We start from the raw sequence: 18,376 nt of genomic DNA on the forward strand, positions 1-18,376 counted from the left end.
CAGAAGAACCTGCAGTCTAGTTATGTGCAGAGGTTACTACATGTAACAGGCTCTGTATACTCCTGACATGTTGCAAATACAATTTCTAACCAGGAAAGGAAAATCAGAAAGGCATAGACTCTTAGAGTAGGCAGACACAAGGTCAAATTTGACTCAGAATGAGCACTTGAACTTTATTATAGTTATTGTTTCTATTACAGCGAAGCCTAGAGGCAGTAATTGGAAAAAAAAAGTTTACTATGCAGTGAGCAAACATAAGGTAATCAGCAGTTCTCCATGCCAAAGATCAAAACAATGACAAAAAGTGCCATGAAAAGAACTTCATCAAAACTAAACTGTAGGTTGTTGTAAAAGCAGGCAAACCCAATGGGAAGAGATGATGTCTGACTCAATTCAGAAGGCTGAGCAATTTCTTTATTATAATTACACTAAAATACAGTAATATACTATATAAAGGAAAATACTAAAACTACAAAACCTACTTGTTCTATCATCTCTGACTCACACAGCTCGTGACTCTCTCTGAGAGTCCAGCCCCAGGTGGGTTGGATTGGCCATCAGGCTCAAACAATCCTCACCAGAATCCAATCAAGCACTCACCCCAGGTAAACAATTCTGCAAACACATTCCACATGAGAAAAACAAGGAGCAGAAATAGAAATTGTTTTCTCTTTCTGTCTCTCTGAGCACCTCTATGAAAAATCCTGAGAGAGAGAGAAATGTGCTGCCACAGTAGGTTAACTGCTGATTAGACAAACAGCCTTCCAACTGGACTCCACTCACCTTTGGATAGATCATGGCCCTTTATCCTTGAGCTGAAATGTTACACATCACAAAAACACCTCCTTATTGCAACAGAGTCTGGCTGGCAGCATGAGTTTTGAAAAGTCCGTGGCTGGTAAATCAAAAATCACCTACCAGGGAAAATGCTGCACACTGCACACTTTGGCAGAGGGCTTACAGAACATCTGAGTGCTCTAGTCTGAGTCCCAGATACCTCTTGAATTCACAAACAATAAAGTATCCAAATAGAAAAAAAGTTCTACTGAAGGCAGAAATTCTGTAAGCACTCCATCTGAAGGGTGTAGTTTACAGACTCCTGGAAATCATCATACAGGAAATTAACTACGAGTACTGGGTTAGGAAGGCCACTGAGGAAGCTGAATCAGATTCAAGATGAAATGATACTGAGAGAATTAAACAGAATTCCAAGGTCTGATTAGAATTTGGAATTACTCAAATCCAGCCTTAAACCTGATAATCCAGATTCTAAGATGCTCTAAAAACCTGCTGCAGTTGATAGAGTGCTGCTGATTTGCACCAGCTGAAAACCTGGCCCACCAGCTCTGTCACATGGCTCTGCTCCAGACAGCAAGCATCCCCAGCCACACTGCAATCCTCAGTGCAAGAGCAGGGCTCCTCATGACTAAGCACACATCAGCTAATCTGGTCTTCAAAGAAGAAGACTGAAGTGTGGGTGGGAAACATCTCTCTAGCAAAGTTTTATAGTCTCATTTACAGTTTATAAAATGAGGTTTCAGAAGCAGTTACTTCCTTCATTCTACATGCCAGCACTGCATCCTGAAACCAGCTCTCAGGATGATGGAATAAAGCAGACCGACACCGCACACTCACTTGTGGAAAGGACAAACATTTTTTGGCAATTTGGTGAAGTAATTTTGATGTATATGCCCTATTATTTAAACATTAAGGTGAGTAGCCAATAGACTAGTTTACTAACTAGCCAAATTACATAATCAAGCATTATTTTAATAATTTTGCCACTCATTTAAACTAACAAGAAAAGCTAAATGAAAAATTGCATTTTATCAAGGGAGAAAAAGTTACTGAGTTAGACTGTGTATAATATATATTTATTTTAAGCTATAGCAACCTAGGTGAAGGAAAAGACAATTAATGATGACATATTAATGAAAATTTCAAATGTTTAAAAGCTGTTTTTGTGTATTGGATCATAGACTAACTTAGGTTGCACAGTACCACTGGAGGTCATCCTTTCTCTCTCAGACAGCTCACCTGTACAAGTGAAACCATCCCCAGTGTAACCTTCTTTACACAGGCAGCGGTAAGAGCCCATCGTATTCTTGCAGTCAGCATGTGGGCTGCACATGTGAGTTCCATTGGAGCACTCATCCAGATCTTTAAAATAATAAAAAAGGGGGAAAAAACAGTTAAAAACCCATACTTTAATACAAAGTTTAAATAGTGCATGGCACACAGAAGCTCTATTTTAACTAATTTTTCATAATAAAACCCATACATATGTGTGGCCATCTGACAGAAAAAGTGGGGAACAGCTTATTTGCAGACCATCAATAAGTTTGACAAGGTAACTGTGACTGAGGAAGTTCCAGGGCACTCAGTACTAAGGCCTGTACCTTGTTTTCAAGGGGAGCACCAGGAGGCCCCTCACTGCCTCCCATCAGCTGTCCTCAAGCACAAATCATCTCTCTCCATGGTACAGTCTGTTCTCATCATTTCACAAGGCAAACATGAGATAATGCTGATTTCATAGATACCATGTTGTAGAACTTGTCCTCCAATAGATCATGTCAAATCAAACTAAAAAGTTCAATAACCATTTGCCTTCTCATTTTATAGGTGTGGTATTACCTTTTTCAGAATTGCCAGAACCCCATTGTGGTCAGACCTTACAAATAAATACAAATGCATAAGACTCTCACCTGTGCACTTGATACCATCTCCAATCCAGCCAGGGCTGCAGCTACATTTGAAGCTTCCTGCTGTGTTCGTACATATGGCGTGCCTGTCACAGTTATGGGCTCCAATTTCACACTCATTGATATCTGTAAACAGAGATGTTTGAGGAGCTCAAGGAACACACTTTCTCAGATCCAGATAACTGACACTAGAATTTCTCAAGAAAGACAAGGTGAATGTGAAAGCAAGCCTGCATTCTTTACAACATGACATTTAAAAAGAAAGGTGAAGACAAAATCACTACAAATAAAAGCAAAGGAAAGCAAAGGAGCACGTAGCACATTTCAAACACGCTGCCCCACTACCTGTTCTTCTGATAGGCACCTAAAGCAGTGCTGCTGCAGCTCACTCCGAAGTATATTTGATAAGGAAGACAGTACCTCAGAAGACATCCTTTCCAACGAACCATCCTACAGACATGGGCACAGTCTGCCGAGAAGGACAACGCTGGTGGCTCCACATTGCAGAGTTTGCTAAAAACTGTCAAAGGAAACTCTGCTGCCCAGTGACCCCTGGAATGCAGCACTCCCACAGCCCCCATGTATCCACAGGGATGCTGATGAATGGCAGCCAGGCACCACCAGCTGGCTGCCCCTAGGATTGTCCCCAGGCAGGGAATGAAGCAGGTTGTGGTTGGCCAGAGGCTGTGTGCAAGGTGGGGGACAGGCTGTACCACTGTATTTACCAGACAGCTGAGGAGCTCATCAGGCAGGCAGTTTATTAGGAGCTCAGGAAACCTAACACAGTGGGAAGAAGTCAGCATCCTTGGAGACAGCAAGTAGCAAGTCATCCAGTCTTCAACATACATGGTCATGCCAGCACATTCTATTTCAGTACTTGCTATTTTCACCTTATTTTCATTTTTGGGCATTCTCTGGCAATGTCAAAATGTATAGAACAAATTGAACTCCATTCTTCTTTCTCATAAAACATTATTAACGCTCCATATAAGTAGTTGGAGAATGTATAATCTTCTCCCCCCCTTCACTCCTGGAACAAGTCTTAAAGGTGCAAAACTTATTATTCAGGATAAGCAGAACAGATGATTGGGGATAAAAGCGCCATACAGTCAACCCAGGACATTACAAGAAGGCAAAGTTTCCAGAAATTACTACTGGTAACTGGAACAAAACTGGCAGGCATTTTCTTGCCTATCTGAGCTTTGGATTTTACAGTATTTTCTGTAACTGAGCTATTGATCTGCACTTTACCTCCATGCAGGATGTAACCTACCTAGAATTCAAATCAAACCACTTAAAACTGATACCTATTTTTTAGCCCTCCCAGGTGTCTTTGATGTTGCTATAAGCCAATCATCTCCCTCCGTAAAAGAGCTGATGGAAAAGCAAAACAAGCTGACAACTCTACGTGATTCCACAGACAAAAACCCATCTCAGACCCTTCTCAAGAAGATGATTAAGAAAAGGCATCAGCCATCAAGTATGTAACAACCTTTGGGATTTCCAGCCCCAAAATCACAGACTTGAATTTCCCTATGATTTTACCTGCAAACTATTAGCTCTCTAAAGAAGGTGAGGCTGTGGAGCTAATGCAGAAAGTGTCCAGGTACCACCTTAAGCATTTCCTTTACAACACTTTCTTAGGTTTATCTGTTCACACTTCTCTAGACAAAAGGCTGTATTCTTTCACTATGCATTGTACACATATATTGCTTTTTCACAAAGGCAACACATGACTTCAAAAAGAAGACAACATCTGTCTATTATCCTAAAATTAAATAGTCAGAAAACACCCAAAACAACTGCTGGCTGGGAGGGACAGGGTGTTTTGTTTGGTGAGTTTTGTGTTTGATGGGGTTTTTTGTTGTTGAGATTTTGGGGTTTTTTTTTTTTTGTTTTTTTTTTTTTTTTTGTGATTTGGTTTTTGTGGGTTTTTTGGGGTGGTTGGGTTTTTTTTGTTGTTTTTTTTGGTTTTTTTTTTTGGTGGGCTGGCTTTTAATGTTTTGGAGTTTTTTAGTCTGTTGAAGTGGAATTTAATCCAATCTTACTTTTCTGAGTCTCTTTCTAAGTGAGGCATTGCTTTGACTCAAAACCCCAGATATGAGAATTCTCATAATCTGAATGCTGACATCTAGATATGAATCTAAATCTGTCAGCTGGAATCTACCATTAATGAATGTTAACTCCACCAACAGGCCTGAAAACATGCAAATGGACACTTACTTTTTAAAACTTAAAAAAAGGGTCAGCAGTGAATAATGTCAGAGCAGTTCTGCCTTTAGCATGTGCAGAAACTCATGAAGATAACATCACCCTAAACAGGAAACTCACGTCTGTCAAAAAATCTTAAGGGTGGCCTGAAAAAAATGCAACTCATTTTGGCTTGGGGAAAGACTGGAAGGAATTTAGAGAGGTCACCTACAGTATACACTGACATAAAAAAGCTGAGGCAAACACTCTATATTTTAACCTTTACATTATTTTAAACCCCAAACTGTTAAACCACTGCTCACATTAAGACTCCACTGTATTTGATTATTTGATGCTTTGAAACATACAATCATAAGTTTCCTTATACCCTGCAGAGCACAACAAAATACGAAAAAAAACCCCATCACCAGTAGAGAAGTTTCTGCCAAGAATTTTTTTTAAACCACCAGCAAACACAAACAGAAACTTGCATGCAACAGCTACACCACAATGAAGTCATGCTCAAGCTCAAATTTAAGAAAAGTCAAGCCGAATTTTCCACTCTCCATAAAGTGACTGAGGACTCCATCCCACCACACACTGACCCACTGACACATTGTACATGAGAACCCGAGAACCCCCCCTAACACCTCCCAGCAGGACAGCAGCACCACAACACTGAGGCCCTTGCAGTATACACTTGTTCCCCATCAGCTGTTTGACACACTCTAAAAAGCTTAGAATCTTCTTTGGAATGAAAGCTGCAAGTATAAATCTATACCCAAATATGGGTATTTATATTGGGATCAATTTTCTCAGGCATCAGCCACTGAAATGTCATTCCACTTGCTTTGAATAATAATAAAAAAGCTTTTCTCCAGTAAAAATTTTCAATTTATTTCAATACTTTTTTGCCTGGGTAAAGATCAAATAGGGAATGCAAACTGTATTCTCTAATACCATCTTTAAAGGGATATTGCAGTGCTTATATCCATGATTCATGGAAAGTCTTTTCAGATACTTAAATGAAAGCTGACTGAGGCATATATAATACCATCACTGGCTTCATCCCAGATTTTACTTATTTTCCCTGGTGTTTAATTCAGATGTTGTTTTGCTATAATCCCTAGTCTCTCCTTTCATTATACAGCTGAGTTGTAAGTCTACATTTATTACATTGCAATTATTTCCAAGGCAAAAGAGATCTCAGACCAAACATGGTTCTGTGTAAATGGTGCACTGAAATAAATGGAATTTATGCCTTCTTATACTGGAGCTTAATATGGCTTTATGTTGCCATAAGTATTGAATTAGGGCTTCACAGAATGAAACAGAAAGAAGTTGAGCTCTGTAGGGGAAAAATTAACTCAATATCTTTAATAAAAGCATGAGTCCAGCCTGTTCTGTCTGCATGGCAGTACAAACAGTACGATACTCTTCAAATACTCCAGCTATTTTCATTTAATTGTCTGAAAACAAAGGCATTACTCGGTCTGAGTAAAGATATCGTGACCCAAAGAGCACCCACGAGGACACTACTGAAGTCAGGGTTTCACACAATGATGGCCTATTCCCACTGACTTCATGGGGATTTTCACTAAAGAGTAAAGGAGTGAGTCACTGATTTATATCAACCTTCTCCTTCTGCCTCCAGCATGAGTCCGTGACAAGCCAAGGAAAATAAAGACATTCCAGTCAGAGACTGACACTGCATCCTCAGCCGGTCCCACTGTGCCCCAGTGCTGCTGCACACATGTTCTCAGCTTTGCAATTGCACAACTCCCATTTATACTAAGAGAGTTGTCTGCCTACAACAGATGAGAATACGCACAATAAATAATATGCAGGTCTGACATCATAACAATCCTAAGCACTCTGGGGAAAAAAAACCTGTCAGTCACCCTATTTTGTTGGCTCATTCAGTTCTCTTCTTTGGACAAATATTTTTTCTCCCAAGCCTTTGGCAGTTAATAAAGTGTCTCTCCCATTAATCACAGTGGCACAAATTTTTAGGGCTCTCAACGTATGTACAGCAAAAATACACATCATATGTACCCTGTCACCCTTTGCACTATGCTTGCAAAATGTGGCAACCAAAGGAAGGAAACTGCTAGCCAATATCTAGCCAATGAGTGGATCATTGAAGTTGGCCAGAGAGGAGCATGGGGATCAGTCACTGTTTCCTCACCTATACTCTAGGAACATTCTTTTGCATTTGAACAGAATGAGACTGCACAGTAACTGAAGAAAATTCACATGTTCATTGCTGGGCATGAAATCCTCTAGGTACTCTGTGTACCACTTTCTGATAGGTTTCAGTGGGCTTCAATAGTCTATAAGGATCCTTAGCAAACTGTAAATTTAATTCAGACTCCACCTATAAATTAGTACTGTTTGTCAGGAATTATGCAAATCCCTTAAGCATTTTCTGACTTTTACATTTTTTTGGCAGTCTCTGCATATCTGTGCATTTTATCGCACTGACGTTTCTCTGGTATTTCGAGCCTGGGTCCAGTTCCCCAAGGGCCAGTCGTCTGGTGGAAGTCACAAGGCATTTCCTCCTCCTGGGTTGCTGCCCATGTAATCAGGTAGGAAAAACGAAGGCTTTTTTGAAGGAAAAGACTGTGAATTTCGACTTGGTGCTCATACTAGTAGAAAAATATATGGAAAAATTACCCTATTCTGATCTTCCTATATGTAAAATTGTTTTCTCTTTTGGAATCACTCTCAGATTTTATTCAGCATACTGTACTCTTGGAGTTTCACATGGGACAGTTGAGCTCTTGCCTGCTATCCATCCTTACATCATCAGCACACTGAGGCACAGTATGTTATTGCTGGACAGATGCCTATTGCCAGTATGTTCCTCCTGTAATACCCCCTTTGGTGGGCAGGATTTCATTATCATCTTCTGGTATTTGGCCTGACACAGCCTGCTCCCAGATTCATGATGGCAAACATATGCTTCACTGGTACCAGAACTCCCTTGTGCCATCAAGCCTGAAACACAATGTATTATTAATGGCCAGAAGCCACTAATAATGGAGAGGAGAGTACATTATACAAGTCACGAAATATGGCTCTATTTCTGAGGACAAATGACAGGCTCACCTCTTCCTTTCCCTGTCTCAGATGTCTGACCTCTCTAGAACCAAGTTCCTGTCAGCCATGCAGGTATGCAGTGTGCACTCACTTCTCCTGTATCCGCTAATGCTGTCATCACTGGAAGCATTCAACACACAGCCCACACCAAGGCTGCAGCTGAATACCTTGCACTAGCCTTCCTCCACATGGCAACAGCATGGCCCTTGCAGAGTCAGAGCCTGCTCTCAGCCTTCCAACTCCCTGAGCCTGCTGTGGAGAAATCCAGCTGACTTGTAACATACTTATTTTTGATCTGTTGGCTATGTTGGGAAACTACTGCCTAAGTTCACCTCTCAGTTTGGCTCTGTGAAGAGCACCCTAAGCATGTGCAAACCCCCCTCCACCAAGAACGACCAAGGGGGCTGTGCACACAGCCATAACTGCAAGGACAGATGGGAGAGAGTCAGAAAATAATTTGTTTCTCTGTAAAAATATTCAAGCAAGTTTAAGGCTCTACATCAACAGTGAAATACTGCAGATCTACAGGCAGTAATTCAGAGTGGTGATGAATCACAAAATACAAACGCAAGTTCCAAAGCAGGATTTCATTTCTGCACAAGTACACATATACAGAAAAAGTAGAGACAAGGTATTTGCCATAAAACTGGGTGATCTGGAACTGTTATAGAGGAAAACGCAGTGGCTGCATACCACTCACTGCCTGCCTAGAAAAATCTAAAATGAACTGTTTTAAGCCTGTATTATCACAGTTTGACTTGTGAATGGAAATTAAGCCATTCACAGCATTTGATGTTGGAAAGCTGCATCTACAACCTGTATTCTTGCGTAGTATTTTAAAAATAATATTTTTGTTACTAAACTGTGTCCAGATTCTTACTGAGAACTATGGAGAGGGGAGAACTAGGGCAACTAACATCTGTGTGGGATGGGAATGTTAAGTCAGTGGGTGGATTCTAAACACTGTTAAATGATTGGGGAGAAAAAAACAAGTTTATTTGTTAAAATGGAATCACTCAGTAATGACAAGGGAGCTGAAATATTTAGACATAACTGGAATGGAACCCAAAGGACATTATTTAGTGGCTCTCTTAAAACAGAGGATCTCCCATTCAAAGTGCTGTACATGTTTTCGTAACTTTTTTCCCATGGCAATTCCTAAAAACTGTGGATACTTTTGATCTGCCTCTAAGAAAAGAACTGAATTCAGGAGTCAAGGTCCTTCCAGAAGAAATATTGAAGGATGCTTTCACGGTCTTCAGTACCTGAGCCTGAGAACTTCAACTCTGTTCTAATACTGTGCAAACAAGAAATGGGGAATTCAAAGTTCTGCAGCAGTAAATCAGACATTTTAAAAAACAGAATGTGAGAACCTGCACAATGTAATCACTGTGGGATTTCTATCCACAGCTTTTTTATTATGAAATCAATCAAGAATTTTTCTGCTCTGCTTCCCATTTTATTTAAATTTTTCTTTATTTAAATTTTTAAAAAATTATTCAAATAAAAAAAATTTCATTGAGTATGATCCCATCGCAGCTGTATCAGCATAACTGATACTTCACCTTTTCATCTTAGACCACTGGACTCTTTCAAATTACTGAGCTCTTCTATAGTATCTGTTGGAATCAAGGTGTTCTGGTGTTTTTCCTCGTGAGTGCCAGCCTCTCTGAAATACTGGCATACAGACAAAAGCAGCAGGAAAAATTAAAAATGTGTAAGGAGGTGGGAGGAGCCCCCATGACAGACAGTGTCCATCCACAGGTCAGGGCTTGGCTGGGACCAGGACAGAGGGATTTCCTGGCGTCTCCTTTAACAAAAATATATTGCCTGGGACATTTGCCACTACCTTGAATCACGTGATGCCAAAATGGTGGCTATTTCCAGGCACTTCTCCAGAAGCCATACCTCAGATTCCTCCCCTGCCTCCACGACCTTTCTCTGTCTTTTGCCTTCAACTCACTGCTTCATCTTCCCTGCCTCTCCTTAGGCTGGGACTGATAGCAACACCATGTGTAACTGATCAGTGTGAGGGTTTTCAGGTCTAGAGTTCTGAAAATCTTCATATGCTTTAGCACAGAAAAAAAGAACACTGAAATGTTGGTCTACAGAGTACAATTAGGGATTTCTTGGATTTAGATCAGTTCACATGTACGTCAAAGGCAGCTGTTACTAATGCACAGTTATTCATCTATAGCCCAATATGCAAAATATAACTCCAGCTCTCAGACTTTTCTGTGAGAGCTGTAAAAAACCAGCTTTATATATATGGGGAACTTAAAAAAATATATTATTAAATCTGTACAATAAGGGCAGACTAAGAATAAAAGTGTGTCTCAAAGACATTGCCAGAAATGTGTTTACCCTAAGTCTACATTAAAAATTATATTAAACATATGTTTGCATTCATATTTGGGCAAAGCCTAAGACTCAACACCTTGGCTTGAGACACCAGCACTTGGATTATTAATATCATGCCCTCAGAGCCTGTATATTTGAATCTCATTTCTGTTTGCTGGCAAGACATGAAATAAAGCCAATTCTGATTCAGCTGATAGAATGTAGTTGTATAACTGTATCATCAACACTTTGCAAAAACTGAAAATGTATTTTAGCACATATTTCAAGCTATCTGTGTTTGCCAAATAGTACTTTGAACAGATACGTGTTATTTGCTTGCATAGTATACAATTAACTAATCCAAATGCAGTGATAACTCAGGAGTTTGTCAATTTACAAAGAATGGCATTTGCTGTTCTCTTAGATGAACAATGTGCAGTAACACACCCAGTTTTGATCCCAAGCTTTGCTCAACTCATTCCAGCAGAAGCAGCATCAGGCTGAATGCTATACCACTGAAGTTTAGCAGAACACAAGCTCAGCAAATTTGGATGAGAGGTAAAATAAGAGCAGAAGTAAGTGAAAAGAAGCACAGTGAGAGGAGGCTCTAAACACCAGAAAAGCAGACTCATAAGTGAAAATTGATAATTAAGTTTTAAAACTTACCTGTGCAACCAGTTGTGCCTTTCTTGCCTGAATATCCCATATCACAGTGACAGATAAATGAGCCTTTTGTATTCTCACAGGTTCCACTCAGACAGATGTTTGGATGCAGATCACACTCATTAACATCTAAAAATATCCATGAATTAAGATTTATTAAATACAATTCTTAGAAAGTAACTGGAAAAATCTCTTTAGATATGAATTCTGATAGAAACACAGGTCTAAATATGCAAAGAAAAAGCTGCTTATAGTAGTTATTCTTTACCTAGCAAACAAGCATACATTTTGAGCTCTGGGGTAACAGTGTTATATTACCATATACGCATTAACATATCTTTAATGCCAGCCATTCCTAAACATAGACACTAAGGTGCAGTACATTATCCAAAGAATGACCATGATTATTGATAATTCCTACATATATGTGTCCGTATACATTTACATTTGCATGCATGCATTGTCTAGTTTTGTCAGACACTTCTCTCAAAATATACTCAAGATTTTAAATTATAATGTGAAAATGTGGTTTTGGAGATATGCTGTTTCACAACTCCATTCTACCAAGACCACATAATTTTTTCTCAGAGACAAGTTTAAATCAGCACTGGTAATTTATCTTGCTAGAAATTTTCCACAGCATCATCCACTTGCTTTCTGCAGGCACTCTTTTGTCTAAGTTGTATAAAAACTTCACTGGAAGAGGATCCAAAGATGCAATGCTATAGATCATGTTTGCACCCCAATCTACAGGGATATAAAGATGACATTTGCACTTGTGCAATAGGGCTGGTTCTATGGTCAGGTGACCAATATTAGGAAATAAGAGCAATACTCCTCAAATATCATTGTCTGTCTACTTGGAAAGAGTGCCTTAATAAATATTATTTTCAGTGTTTAATGCAGATTGGAATATATGTACTTTCACTTACCTATGCAAGTCTTCATGTCTTCAGATGCCATGAATCCATCATAGCAAAGACACCTGTATTCTCCTGGGATGTTTGTACACTGGCCTCCATCACAGATGTTAGGATTGTCTTCACACTCATCAATATCTAAAGGGGAAAATCAGATTAAAATATATTACCTTTATCCAATGCATTGAACCATCATCATGGCAAGTAAGCATTTTAATGCTCTGATAAACATGGTGAAGATTGAATCCTTGTTAAGTAACTGAGCAGTACATTGCAAAATTGTCCTGATGAGTAAGCTTCTTGTCTCCAGGTAAAGTCAGTGGCAAAACATTCCCTTCTGACTCAAGTGGGAGGAACAGAAACCAATTTTTCCTTCAGAAAAAAGAGCTCCAACAGAACCTTTGTCACACCACAAGGCCGCATATAATTGGACATTTTTGGATACAATCCATCATTGTTGAAATCAATGGAAGCTCTAAAGTCAAAGTCAGTAACAAAAATATCAAACTTTACAGATCTTAAAAAAGCCAAAAGGCATACATGCAAAGTACCTCTACAGATCTCAAGGGTGGTGACAAACTGGAAACAGTTCAACTCATGATGGGAATAATTACAGTACATACATTTATTTCACTATGAGATTTTTATGTTATTTAATATTTCAATTGACTGGCCAGGCCAGCCATATAGTTAAATCCTCTAGGATGAAAAGTTATTTAATCAATGGATAACTGATAAAATTGCCATCACTGACTGGAGCCAAGCTGCAGAAGCAGATACTTTATTATATTAAGACAACCATGCTAAATTCTGGAATCTTTCAGAGCCCCAGGGTTATGCTAGTGTTCCTTGTAAAAATCCCTAGAATCTTCCTGTGTCAGCAGCAACACAGACCAGCAAGAGCAAAAATCAGAATCTCTGCCTTGTGATACCATGGGAAAAAAATCAGCACAAAAAGAACAAGATTCAGGAATCTTCTCCAAGAGAAAGGGTGTAACTCATTATCAGAGCAGTCTATTGTGGATTGCAGTAATTATGCAGCTGCAGAAAATGAACTCACATTAATTTAAAATATTATGTTCATTATTCTGCTGTATTTCTAGCAGCTAGTGCTTGTATGGATACACAACTTCTGCAAGGAGGAAGGCTGACCAGTCCCCGTTTATCTTAACAAGCAAATAATGTTGACATGGACATTAGCCTGAAAATGTTAATTTGGAATGGAATTTGAATTAACATGCAAATTTAAGCTCTAGAAATGGGAATAATGACAGAAATAAAGAACTTTATTTACAAACCCACCACTGTACCGATTTCACAGTTGGGGGAAAATCAGCTGACAAAGAACCTGTTGTTTCTCCTAATTGAGCTGATTATTTATGCATAACCTCACCAATTCAAACATGACCTACTACTGAACTGCAGAGCATTCTTACCAGGTCAATTATCAGCAAATACATTCTGTGATGGCTTCCAGCTTTGTGTGTTGTTAAAGATAAAAACATGTTCAAACACAGAGAAAACTGAAAATGTAAAATAGGTGTTTCGCAATTGAAGGTCACAGTCCTGTTTTATCTTGTACCACGCACTAACATCTAACAGTATAAAACCAGATATTTAGCGCCATGAAAGCAAAGTCACTAATTATTTTTATTCTTCTTTGTTTAGGCAGAGGCAAAACTTTAGTATGTGGATTTTGAATACTCACCAGATATTTACATATGTAAATAATATCTTTTCAAGAGAAGGAAGCAGTGTTTTCAATATTAATAATGTAGTAAAGGTGACCTCTCACATCTCTGGATATTTTCTTAGATTTGACTTGACATCCAAAGATGTCTGGTGTTTCTGCTATTTAAACCTTTTTATGTGTGGCTATTGCACTCACGTCCTTATTAGAAGAGGGGATGAAAACTAATAGCTTATACTTATTATAGCTGGTCTGTGAAGGAAATTCTATATTTCAGAGTCAAGGCTGGATATGCAGAAATACACAACAAAAGTAAGATCTGACCACAAACTTCTATAGACATGTTCAGGGTCAGGTTAATGTGTGGACAAACCACAAAGAATCCAGATGCTTGCATTTTGACTTTGAGAACAGAAAGATGATAGTTTCCTATTCCAAGGTTTTACGTTTAATATGCAGGAAGGTGCGGTAAAGGATCTGTTCTAGTTTTGGGTTTAGAGATGTGTTTGGGTGGCAAAGGATAAGGGGCAGTAAAGACAGAGCTGTTCTAGCCAGCAGACTTGAGATCTCAAAGATTGTCCAAGTGCACATTTGGGTCATTTGGTCCAAGTCAAATAAAGAAGATGAAAACAGAAAAATGGCTCAGAGACTCTGCTCCCCCTGCTCCTCCCTTCCCTGTCATGTCACTTTAATCCTCTCAATGGGTTTAGATTCTGGCTGAGGCACAATTTAGATCAACCAGTTTTATTTTTGCATTAAAAAAGTGCCCCAAACACCAATGTTTGGGTAAGTTTTTGTAAAAGCTTGCGTCTTCTAGAAACTTGAGCTAAAGCAAACTACTTTTAATCTAAATATTTTAGGTTTTCAAGGTCAATCAAATCTGCACTTTTTCTAGTTGAATTCTTTCTTTGAATGAGGGTCTGATACTTCTGAAGGCTGGCGACTTTACATCTTTCTGACAGAGCAAGCCACAATGTGGGGGAAAATTACATTTTGCTGTGCTTTAGGGCTCTTTTATCTTCTAGAATGGTAGTGAGTGGCCCCAGGGTAATTGAGACCCTGGTTCAAGGTCTATAAATATTTACAAATTCTAAATGTGAGCACTCTAATAATCCAGTATAGAAAACTCTCCATGTGTTCAACTATAAAGGCAATTCTATTCCAAGGGATTAACCCTATTATAATTCTCATGCTCTTCAAGGAGCTTTTGGATGGAATTGGCAAAGAGCTTGCAAATATTCACATGCCTTATCAAGCCAATGGCTGTGAAGCAAGAAGTAAGAGAAAAGTAGGGTAGAATTATCTTTCCAGTAACCTATGTGGAAATCTCCAAGTACAATTCACTTCCTGGGATTATGACTCCCAGACTCCCAAAGGAGAACACCCAGCCATAAAAGAGCTCTAAAAATTTTCTCACAAACTCTTCTAAGAGTGCAAAAAACCTGTTTCATACAAAAGATTCATATTATTCAGACTTCATTTTATCTGCAAGTAATTCAGTTCTGAATTAATGCAGCATACTTGCACTTGAATAAACAAATAATTAAAAATAGGAATTTTCTTGCTTGCTTGAGAGCAGATACCACAAAATGACAGAACAGAGCAATCAGCTTCTTTTCTAGCATCTCTGTCTATCCTCTCTCCAATATAACCATACAATACACATGCACAGCATCTTGGCTTCTGTTAATGATAATTTTTTAATGATCTTCAAACCTGTTTTGGATTTGGATCTACTGCACCTGTTTTGGATTTAGATCTTCCCTTAATGGGGAAAATTTATCTCCTACTCCAAAAAGTAGAGATTTTTGTTATTAAAATCAGAATCAACTGCTCTCATCTCCATCCATCCCGACTGTCCTACCTATCGTCACTCCTACAATCAACTTCTCCACTTTCTGAAATTATCAAGAACCAATTCCCTTCAAAGCACTTCTTTCTGCAGTTGCCCAATTCTGATACTGAGAGGTACTTCTTTTTCTTTCAGAAAAAGAACTTCACTTTCCATTTATTTTCTTTTTTTAATACTGTATTTGTTACAATAGGTTTAACCTTAAAAAGAAGGTTCATTTTAACCTATTGAAATAAGCCCTTTAAGCAGAAAAATTCCCAAAATCTCCCTTACCAGTGCATGTCCTGTGGTCTGGCATGAGTGCAAAGCCTTGTTTACAGCTACATTCATAGCTGCCCTCTGAGTTTGTACAGAAGTCCTCACAGCCACCATTCATTATTTTGCACTCATCAATATCTAAAAAGGAGAAAATTATAGTTAAAATCCACAATACCTTTTACTTTAAAGGACATTTCAAGAACACACTTAAAAGTCAGCTTTCCAGTACCCCATCAATCCAGAATCTACACTTTGTGTTTGCACGCTAACATTCAAGTGTTTGCAAAGGTAGGCACTGGGAAGGATTCAGGCAAACCAGGGATGGAAAGACTGCATATACAAACACTTCTGTGCTTCTCCTTCTACATATAGAAATAGCACTGAGTTACCACAGGATCATGAGGGCAAGAAAGTTCTTGTAAGATTCAAGGTAAAAAAATTACTTGGCAGAATTAAAGCCAGTGGATTTTTCCATGGAACAGCAGAAGACATGTATGCAAATGAACCCCATGATTCTATTTCATGGTCTATTTAATTTCTATTTCTGATTACTATTTCATCAGCAGAAATGATGATTTTTAATTAAATATATAACTAATCTAACAAGTTACTCCCTCTTAACCATCAAAGTCTGAAGTCTTGAGGCATTTAAAATAGTATGTGATTTTATGCATCATGACTGATTTACTAGAGAAAATAATCTTACTCAGCTAAATGTAGAACTGCCATAACTTCATTCAATTCTCTCAAAAACAGACGTGCACATTTTGGAGATTTTGCATACTATTTTGACACACTGTAATGGATTTTTTCATTCATGGTTAAAAATTAATTTAAATATTTACTAAACTGAACCAACTTGGTGTGCTTTATCTTTCCTGTTTGCTAGAGCTACCATGCAGGTTTTATCCTTACCAATACAGTATAGCTTGTCTTGTGTGGACTGATACCCAGGGTTGCAAGCACACTGATACTTTCCAATCAGGTTGACACAACGGCCATTTCGGCACAGGTTGGTGCTCAGCTCACATTCATTAATGTCTGTTGCAAAAGAAAAAGAGGAACACATTTTTATCCTGAAAATGGTACTAAAGCCAACACTGTAAATGCACAGCCCAAGAGAGGTACAAAATGCTGTGCACAATCTTGATTTTGCCTGCATGTCTCACCTACACATGCAGAGATATTTGGTGATATCTGATGGCCTGGAGGGCAATCACACCGAAAACTTCCCTCTGTGTTGATGCAGGTGCCACCTCGGCAGAGAAGGGGATTGCGCTGACACTCATCAATGTCTGTGGGGAGAAAGGAGGCACATGAGTACAGGGCAAGCACATCCTTCACAGCCTCTCACCCATCACAGCATTATCTGCCTTGATCAACCCTGCAGCCTGTCCTAGAGCCACTCATCCCTTGCATCATAATGCAGTTAGAAAAAGAAAATAAACTCAAAAAGGCTTCTTCTAAATTTTAATTTACCTTAACTTTAAAGTTCAGGATGGTGTCCCACTTAGCAAGATGGGGATTGTGGGGATAAATTTAGTATCCTAAAATCCTGTCCTTTGCTTATATATGCTTAGACAACTTGGAGAAGCAGCAAGTTAGCTTTAGTTAGGCTCACAAAATAGGAGAGACTTAAAGTCAAGCACAATTAAACCTTAAAAAAAAAAACTCCAAAGAAACCATGCATAGCATACTAGCACATCACATACTATTGCACATCTAAGGTTTATAAAAAACATACCCATGCAGTTTTTCATCATCATAAATCCACTTTCATAGCCTTCAAAACATTCACACTTGAAGTCTCCAGGAGTATTGATACACCTGCCTTGGCCACAAAGATCAGGAGAGATGTGGCATTCATTGATATCTGTAAGATAGAACACATTCACAGGGTTTTCAAAGGAGTTCAGTTTTCCCTTTTCAATTCACAGCTATGAGAGAGACATCCATGCAGTTTACCTGTGCAGTTCCTCTCTTCAGAATCGAGGGCAAATCCACTGTCACATCTACACTTAAAACTGCCAATGGTATTTCTGCATTTTCCATGGGTACAAAGGCTGGGGAACATTTTGCATTCATTGATATCTGAAAATGAGATAGTGTGGACATATGATGTTACCATTGCATACAAAAACAGTGCACAAAAGAGCAATGCTGACATCAGAGCTCATCCTTTTTTCATGGCAGGGACCCCTTCTTGTGGGGAAATTAGACCACACTACATAAACTGATACTGACTTCCCCTTAACCAACAGTGTAGACAGATGCTCTGTGCTGGAATTTCCAAAAACACTTTCTGCTACAGAACGGTATTAGTTTCCCCTTTGTCCTGCAGCTCAGGACGATTTCAGTGGACAGAGGATGAAGGCAAAGACAGCTTTCAAAAGAAGCACTGTGTCTTCTGATTTCTGAGAAAAAAATGTGACTTCCATGAGTCACAGAAAAAATAATGAGCATAAGTAAAAGCACATGTCACTTTCTTTATGGATAATTAATGGCTTAGTAACTGTTTATAAAACAAGGCTGAAACTAACAACAACAATTGTCATTCGTATATATATATTCCCCTCATTTTAGACTTCATAATGTTTAGTTTTTGGGTAACTTCTGACATTGTCCAGCTTAACCTCACTGGTAATCCTGGAAAGACAGC

At 38.8% G+C, this 18,376-nt stretch overlaps 1 protein-coding gene across 1 annotated transcript in view; it reads right to left on the bottom strand.

The window, feature by feature from the left end:
- FBN1 (fibrillin 1) overlaps positions 1-18,376 on the bottom strand; it is a 145,430-nt gene that overhangs the window by 34,803 nt on the left and 92,251 nt on the right. The window contains exons 26-34 of the mRNA XM_077785902.1: positions 17,683-17,808; positions 17,462-17,590; positions 16,887-17,012; positions 16,633-16,758; positions 15,733-15,855; positions 11,930-12,055; positions 11,001-11,126; positions 2,706-2,828; positions 2,038-2,160 (exon numbers count right to left, since the gene is read on the bottom strand). Of these exons, the coding sequence (XP_077642028.1) occupies positions 2,038-2,160; positions 2,706-2,828; positions 11,001-11,126; positions 11,930-12,055; positions 15,733-15,855; positions 16,633-16,758; positions 16,887-17,012; positions 17,462-17,590; positions 17,683-17,808 (1,128 nt within the window). The remainder of the gene's footprint in view (positions 1-2,037; positions 2,161-2,705; positions 2,829-11,000; positions 11,127-11,929; positions 12,056-15,732; positions 15,856-16,632; positions 16,759-16,886; positions 17,013-17,461; positions 17,591-17,682; positions 17,809-18,376) is intronic.

The sequence above is a fragment of the Lonchura striata genome, chromosome 11, assembly GCF_046129695.1.
Source record: "Lonchura striata isolate bLonStr1 chromosome 11, bLonStr1.mat, whole genome shotgun sequence".
In the NCBI taxonomy this organism is placed as follows: Eukaryota; Metazoa; Chordata; class Aves; order Passeriformes; family Estrildidae; genus Lonchura; species Lonchura striata.